General features: G+C 57.5%; 1 protein-coding gene across 1 annotated transcript; it reads right to left on the minus strand.

The window, feature by feature from the left end:
* Positions 1-755: 755 nt before the first annotated feature.
* On the minus strand, positions 756-3845 carry LOC104281502 (killer cell lectin-like receptor subfamily G member 1). The gene is made up of 6 exons (XM_009879509.1): positions 3797-3845; positions 3225-3335; positions 2631-2702; positions 1815-1963; positions 1476-1579; positions 756-951 (listed from the first exon to the last, which is right to left on the minus strand). The coding sequence occupies exons 1-6, from the start codon at positions 3843-3845 to the stop codon at positions 756-758; spliced, it is 681 nt and encodes a 226-aa protein (XP_009877811.1).
* Between the last annotated feature and the right edge of the window lie 4110 nt (positions 3846-7955).

Raw genomic sequence — 7955 nt, forward strand, 5'->3', positions numbered from 1 at the left:
TCCTGCCGCATGCATCATCTGCCTCTTCACAGGCCCTGCTCAGGAGATGGGATGCAGTGTCTGTGCGGTCTTTCTCCTCCACATGTGCCAGGAGGGACTGCCAGGCATGTCCACGCTGGAGCTGCATGCTGCTGGCACAACCTAGATGTTCTATATCAAAACCATAACAGCCCTCAGGACCAAACTCCTCCAAGACAAGTTCCAGCAGGTCTTTTAGGCTCTTGCATATCACCCAGCCTCAAAGCAAGGTAAGGGCATTTGCTATGACCTCCTTGGACTGGGCAGGCACTGGGAGTCAAATTGCCCACCCCAAGCTCTCCATGGGAGCAGGGAGACAGGGGAGCTGCCTTTTCCAAGCAACATAAACCTGGGGCAGCCATCACAATCAGAAAGCCCAGAGCTTTGGAGTGACCTGCTCCAGCCTGCACAGGAACTGCTCCACTCTGCCATCAGGACATGAGGACTCTCAGTTTGATGCTGGCTCCAGGTCACTTCCTTCAGTCCTGCAGCAGCTACCACTTCACACCAGGCAGCGATGCAACCAAGGCAGTGAGCTGGTGGATGCACCTCCATCCCACCGCCCTTGTCCCACAAAGCCAGCCACAGCATACAAGTACCAGAGTTTATTGGCAAAATGCAGAAATCAAGGGGGGTAAAGAGGTCTGAGTGGGGAGGTGGCAGTGCCCAGGGATGCCCACACAATGGTGTCTAGCAGTGAGCAGGGTGGTGGGACAGGGTGGAGGTCCTCACGGTCATCAGGGCCCCACACAGGTGTAGGTGATATTTCCCCATCGGAATGCAGGGGATGACGACCGGAGCCACTGCAGGGTGGCTGCACTCTGCTCGCAGACCCAGCCAAGGGCTTCCCCACACAGACCACCTGACAGCCCCGAGGCTGACACCCTGCCACAGGCCACAAAGCTGCTGGTGGAGCGCTGGACTGGGAAGAGCCTGCAGGGATAGAGTAAGATGAGATGGAAGGGGCAGGAAGGACTGGGGTCAATCCCATCAGCAGCTTCTCCAGGCAGGGTCCAAAGGCTGCAGAGAGATGCTGTGGGGGCAAAGCTTGCCCTCCCCATGGAGCACCATCACCTGCCACCCTCCTCCCAATTGGGACACTGTGTCCTAGCAGAATTAGTACTCTGATTCTCCCCAACTCTGCCTTTTTGACATGCAGCCCCCAGCCCCATCATGCACACAGTATCCCCAGGTCCCTGGCAGAGCTCAGCACCAAGCAAAGACTGAGAACCTTCTTTTAATTCCCGAGCCCTTCACTCAAGGCAGGGTTTGGGCACCAGGGTCATGTCCCTGAAATCTTCCCTAAAACTCCCCAGTGCAGACCTGAGAAGATGAGAGGTAGCCAAAATGTGGAGCACATCTCCCTGTACCAGCAGGGCTGCCTGTTCCCCCTGACGCCTCCCCAGGCCCTGATGCTGGACCCTTGGCAGCCCTTGGCTGGGAACAGTCAGACTCACCCCTTCAGTGCAGTGCCATCGAGCCACTTCCAGTCAGATCTCAGGCCATCCTGCTTCAGTCCCACATGGAAGACCTCCATGTTGGCTGTGCGCACCAGGAAAGCCTAGAGCAGGAGAGGATCTGTGCGGGTTCTCTGGGGGGACACCCAGTCCCAGCCCTCCCAGGCATCATTGGTTCCCCGCCTGGAGGCTTGACTGGGCTTTGTGCATGTAAGCCAGAGTCAGCAAGATGACACAGTGCTGGTGATGGCCTGATGACTGCTGAGGGACCTTGAGGTGGTCACCAACACAGCCCCAGTGCCTGCAAGGAGCTGGACAGGCCAAGGTGGGTGCACTCACCAAGGTGGTGTTGGCTCGGATGGTGACCAGCTGTGCTCCTCTGGAGCAGCAGTCCTCTCTGCTCTGCTGCCAGCTCCTTTTGGCAGAGGAGAAGTAGTAGCACTGCCCCGCATCCCAGAGCCACCCAGCCGGGCAGAACTGGCATCGCCCTGCACACCAGAAACTCAGCCTGTGGAAGCAGCTAGAACAGGGCAGCCAGAAGGGGCTGCCCCCAGCACACTGGACAGGAGGGTACCAACCAACCCAATGTCCTCCTATGCTTACCCTGTGCAGAGGACCCTCTGCTCACCCTTACTTTGGAGACCAGCTCCCCATATCCCAGCCCAGCTCCCCAGCTGGGGAGATGAGCTGCTTACACATAGGTGTTGGCATTGGGCAAATAGGTCAGGGCAGATGGGTCAGAGAGTGGAGTTCCAGGTTTGGGGTTGTGATACAAACGTCATTTGCAAAACATAGGCAGTTGAGGCTTCAGCTTCATCAGAGTCTGGTCGAAAGAAAGCACCTTATGCCATCTGGCACATGGATGCTCATAGCAGCCGCAAGCTCAGTGCTCATGGCATGCCTAGGTGACACTGAATCACGCTGAGGTGATCTCTTAGAAGAGAAGGGTCCCAGCAGTGCAGACAGATCAGTAGCACTGAGGCAGATCTCCATGCCATGAGCGAGGAGACAGGCAGCAGGGGTGAAGGAAGACTTCAGGAGGGTGAAGGAAGACTTCAGGAGAGCACATTCTGCTGTAGGAGCAGATCTTTTCTCTTGAAGGGAGCAGCCAGGCCGTCTCCAAACCTCAAACAAGAGCCTGACAGGCTCTCCTACCTTGCAGTGCCTGATGCACATAGCTGGGACTCTCCTCCATGCTCCGGGTGCAGCTTGCCTGTTGTCCTAAATCTACAGAAGAAGAGCACAGGAGTGTTCCTGCCAACCTTGGAGTCCCGCTCCCAGGAGCACCCACTGCCCTCTCTCATGGAACAATGCCCGTGGCTGCAGCTGAGGGTGTCTCCCCTTTCAGATGACCTGCCACCCAAGCTTGCTAAGGTTCCCTGTGGCTTTTGCTGCGCTTGAGAGCCCACCACACAGCAGGCTTTCAGGCAAAGTGCCTTTGCTTTTCAGTTTTAGTGTCACCATTCTCCCTCCCGTCTTCAATTTGTTGCCATGTGACAGGGCAGGATGCCCCAGCCCCAGCCCCAGCCCCAAGCCCAGGCTGTTCTCCTGCCTTCCTCTCCAAGCCGCGCAAGTGAGGTCTTGCTTCACCAATTTTCCTGGTTGCCCCAGAACCCAAAATGTCCTTGGCCCCAAGCAGAAGGGCCCAGCTCTGTCAGCAAGTTGCAGCTCTGTCTGTTGTTGCACAGACCCTGTGGAGCCAAGTCCAAGACCCTGGCCAGGGAGGTCCAAGCACAAGCAGGTACTCACAGTGGAAGCTCAAGCCAGCGAGGACAATCTGCGCCAACAGGAGGATCAAGGAAAGGAGAGACAGGCTGAGGGCTGCCCAGCACCAGGACAGCCGCACCGGCTGCTGAGGAGCTGAGAAATAGAGTTAACCTGGGCTCTGGGGTATTGGTGGGAGCAGTGAGGGACCCCCAGCCAGGAAAGGCCTGTGAACCCTGGGCAAGGTCCCAGGACATGGCAGGGGAGCCAGAAAAACTGAGGGAGAGCCTGTTGTCAGTACCTTGGCCCTTCTAGAAACTGTCTCCCTGCAGATAGCGTTTGGCACAGGGCAGGGAGAGCAGAGCAGGGGGTGCTTGTGTGTGCCATGGCATTGGGGTGCAGCGAGCACCCCCTTCCCTTGTGTCCCTCCTGCCTCCCTGCCCAAGAGCAGGCAGTCTGCAATGGGGCTGGAGAGGAGCTGCTTGGGAGGGAGTACCCAAAAGCAGGGAGCGGAGGAAGCAGGGCTGGGGAAACAGCCCTGCAAAGGTCAAGGGACAGGGGGCAGGGGACCCACCAGGAAAGCCGGGGTGCCAGGGCAGGGAGCAGCGTGCAGTTACCTGGTGGGGGGGTAAAGCGCAGATCGGCATATGTGACCCCCTCTTCCATCCCTCCCTCGGTCTCTTGCTCTGCACCCCACGGGGAAGTGGCAGCCCCCTGCCAGCCCCCTCTTGCAGCTGGCTGTGACACGAAATGGAAAGTGTCACTTCCTGGCGGTGTCCCCAGAGGCACCACCTAGGTCACACGTCTGGGGGGTCAAGGTGCTGCCAGTGAGCATGGCAAGGGGGAAGCCCCAGCCAGGCCTTCCCCCGGGCTTTCCCGGCCCAAGGGAACCCCACACCTCTGGCCTTGGGGCAGTAAGCGGTGGGGATAACTGCTAGCTCAGACAAAAAAAAACAATGCTGAGGCGGCTTTCACTGTCCCCACCTCTCAATGCTCAGCAGATCTGTCCTAGGGACAGTGCAGGGGACCTGAGCATCCTTAGGGCATAGTGCACAGGGCTCTGTCCACATCCCCAGGCTCCATGCCCTCAGAGCAGAAAGACTATGGGGAGTTCACTCAGGCAAGGTTTCTGCTGCCTTTTTGTTTTGCACAGAGTAGCACCTCAGCCCTGGAAAGCTGGGAGAATGGGGTACACTCCTTCCTCTCACAGAGCCTTAAGGGTTGATGGTCATCCCTACCTTACCCTCTGTGGCAGGGTGTAGACCCCCCCCAGCCCCCCCAGGAGTGATCCTGCCCTGCTTGCTCATGTCCTCCCCCACAGCTGGGCAGGGCCAAGCAGGCATCGACCCTTGGGTCATGGCTGGCATGGGGAGGGTATGTGCAGCCTCTTCCCGAGGCTGCACATGCTCCATGAGACTCTCAGGAGCTCCTGATGCAGTGCCACATGCGGCACGATGTGGATCCCAGTGGGGTCCCAGCACAGATCCCTGTCCAGGCTCCAGTGCAGCTCTCAGCTCTGTGTGTAGCTCCCAGTGCAACTCCCAGTGGTCCCGGTGCAGCGCTCAGAGCAGCTCCCAATGCACCCTCAGTAGCACATGGCTGAGCCCCGGAGCCGAGCTCTGCCCCGTCTCAGCCTCATTGGTGGACGAGGGCTGAGCTTTCCCCCGGCACCCACTTGTGGGAGCTCATGCTGGCAGCATGTCACACCGGCCACGGTGGACCGAGGCAGAGATAAGAAGCCTCCTGTCACTGGTGGGGAATTCAGGGGAGGTCACCTTGTTCATGCACTCCATGTCACAGCCCAACACGACTCAGTGGCAGGAGGTCTCCCGGGGCATGGAGGTGGCCAGCTACAGGCACAGCGTGGCCCAGTGCAGCCACAAGTGGAGGGCACTCAAGAAGGCTTGCTAATCGGAGCAGGAGAGGCTCCAGAGGAAAGAATACCACTCTCCCCACATGCCCCTGCACTACAAAGCCATAAAGATAATCTGGAAGACAGCAGGCAGCCCAGCAAGAGGAGGATGCCAGATGGGTGCTGGGGGATGGGCTGGTGGGTTTGTTAGGGTGGATGGATGTGGAATGCTGGGGGAGCACTGGTGCTGTGGGGCAGCCCGGGGTCTGCCAGCAAGCTCTTTCTCTTCCTCTAGACCTGGCAAGGCAGCCCCCCAGGAACTGCAGGTCAACCCTTGCCGTCCATTCTCAGCCCTCAGAGGACCTGCAAGGCATTCGTTGTCCCCAGGTTTTTGAAGTTATTTTCTGCACCCCTCATCCTTCTTTTGCAGAGCATAATGTTAGTCAGGACACCCTGCACATTCTGCTGCCTCCAAAGGACAAAGAGCCAGGGACCTCTAAGCAAGGATCTGCACAGCTGCACAGCCAGAGCTCCAGACCAAGCCCACACCATCACAATCGGAACAAGAGATTTGGAAGTCCAGGAGAGGCCCCATGAAAAGTGCTTCACAGGGGTGCTTGCTAATGGGGGTGTTGGGACTTCTCCCTTCAGACAATTTGGCTCCCAGTCAGCCTCAGAGCATGAGAGGGTGGCTAGGACAAGGCAGGAGGGGGTCCCCAGCTCTGACCCAGCCTGGCAAGGCTGCGGAAAGGAAGGTTGCAAGGCTCAAGGTCTCTAAAGAATGGTGACCCTGATCCATCCCAGATGGCTCTCCTGTTGTGTGGCATGTGACTCCCCCTCCTTCATCAAGCCCTGACTCCTCTCCTTCCCCAGTAACACCACAAAGCTTCAGATGAGTTAGGAAAGGGTGTGAGGGGTAGAGGTGTCTGCAGCTCCACAGCCCTGTAACTCACCCAGAGGCTACTGCACACACTCCCAGGTTGTTTGATAGTGAGGTCGTGGAGGATATGCCCCTGGGTCTGATCTGCATGGGCGCATCCCTCACTGGGATATTGCCTTCTGTCTCCTTAAGTTCCCCCTGTAGTTTAAAGTGGATGTGGGATTCTCCTTCACTTACAGCCCTAATCTGTTATGTAGCCTTGCTACCTGCTGCTATGCCACCACTACCTTGCAGCCCAAAGACGACTGCACTGCAGCAGTGGGTGAGCGACTCCTGTTTTTGTCCCTAGCTCGTGAAACACACTGGGGCCTTGCAGAGCAATGTGGAGCTGTGCCTAGGGCACTCCAGGCTGTGGGGCTGCCTGGGGCAAACTGAGCTGGTGGTGACCTCCCAACAGGTCCTATCAGATGGTGCATCTCTTCTTTCTGCTCTTCTCCAGCAGCCAAAATCTAGAATGTTGCTTTCTGCCCCAGAAGTGCCACACGAGTCTTTTCTCCCCCTGGCAGTGCCCTCCCAGGCTCTGCAATGGGGTCAGACTGAACATACGTCTCTGGCTACTCCCTTCATGCCAAACCATTGTGGCAGGTTTTCCTGGTGAGATGTCCCTCAGAAGAGGACACCAAGTGTTGCTAGCTGCCGCTGCAGACTCAGGCTCCCCCAGGATGGCTGCCACGAGCAAGCAGGTGCCAGCAAGTAAAGAGGCATCGGGCACAGACATGCACGTTGGATCGTCCCAGCATCCCAACAGCCTCACAGGGCTCTTGGAGCTGCGGTGAGGGTTTGCTGCCACTGACTCTCCTCTCTCTGCAGGCCCTACCGTGAAGGCATGCTCCAGAGCATCCAGGAGGTGCTGGTCCAGATCCTGCAGCTCCTGCAGGAGCAGCAGGTGCTGCTGGAGAATCTGACAAACAACACAGTCTCCCAGCTCCACACCCTCTCACAGCCTCGTGAAGATAGGTGAGATCCTGAGCCAGATGCTGTACTTGCTCTAGACCCAGTGTGGCTGCAATGTCCCGCACACAAATGTTTTGGAGAGGGATGACAGGGTAGTCCATCAATGACCCACACACCTCAGGGGGTCACAAAAACAAGTCTCAGGTGTCCTCTGCTGCTAGCTACACCCCCCAGTGAGTCCCACTATCCCGGTTCACAGGAGTGTCACCTTCTCTGCACAGCTGGCTCAGAGTTCTTCATGACAGAAGCCCCAAATATTGTCGAAGTTTGTAAAAGATAATTTGTAAAATTAAAAATATCTTTCTGTCTGCAACAACAGTTGACCAATTCTTTCCCCCTCTCTGGGGCATGTTCCCCTTCTCACTTTCGAGATGAGAAGAAGAGGAACTCAGCTATTTACAGCCTCCTAGAAAGTCCCAGGCTATACACCGTGGGGCAGATGTACCTTCTCTGCCCCTGCCCATTCCATGGCAGCTTCCAGCTGCACCTGGGGCCAGCAGGACCTTGGCCTGGAGAACATGGTGCTGGGGCTGGGGAGGGCAGGGAGCCCAGAGGGGGCACAGGCTGAGTCTTTCTGCAAGGCAAGGAGCCAGGCTGGATGATAATGAGCAGCACTGGGGCTACAGAGGCAACACGTGCTGCAGCCATGGTCCCTTGGTCATCATGTCTTTGGATGGTCACTTCTAGACAGTGAATTGGGGCTGTCAAAGCCGGTGCTGTGGACTTGCAGCAATGCCTCAGGGAGCCCTCTCCCACTCCCAGGCGTCAGGGAGGTGGATCCACACCAGGCATTGGTAGTTGCCAATGTGCCAACTCAATGAAATTCAACAAAGCCAAATGTCGGGTCCTGCACTTCAGCCACAACAGCCCCCATCAGCGCTACAGGCTTGGAGAGGTGTGGCTGGAGAGCTGCCAGGCAGAGAGGGACCTGGGGATGTTGATGGACAGCAGCTGAACATGAGCCAGCAGTGTGCCCAGGTGGCCAAGAAGGCCAACGGCATCCTGGCCTGTATCAGGAATGGTGCTGTCA

This window comes from Apaloderma vittatum, unplaced genomic scaffold, assembly GCF_000703405.1.
Source record: "Apaloderma vittatum isolate BGI_N311 unplaced genomic scaffold, ASM70340v1 scaffold25162, whole genome shotgun sequence".
Taxonomy (NCBI): Eukaryota; Metazoa; Chordata; class Aves; order Trogoniformes; family Trogonidae; genus Apaloderma; species Apaloderma vittatum.

Excerpts from the sequence above, each read along its gene's own strand:
- LOC104281502 (XM_009879509.1), bottom strand. The coding sequence starts at position 3,845 with ATGGAAGAGGGGGTCACATATGCCGATCTGCGCTTTACCCCCCCACCA. Across the intron at positions 3,336-3,796 it reads GCGCTTTACCCCCCCACCAG|CTCCTCAGCAGCCGGTGCGG; the intron begins GTAACTGCACGC and ends TCTATTTCTCAG. Across the intron at positions 1,580-1,814 it reads TCCGAGCCAACACCACCTTG|GCTTTCCTGGTGCGCACAGC; the intron begins GTGAGTGCACCC and ends CTCCTGCTCTAG.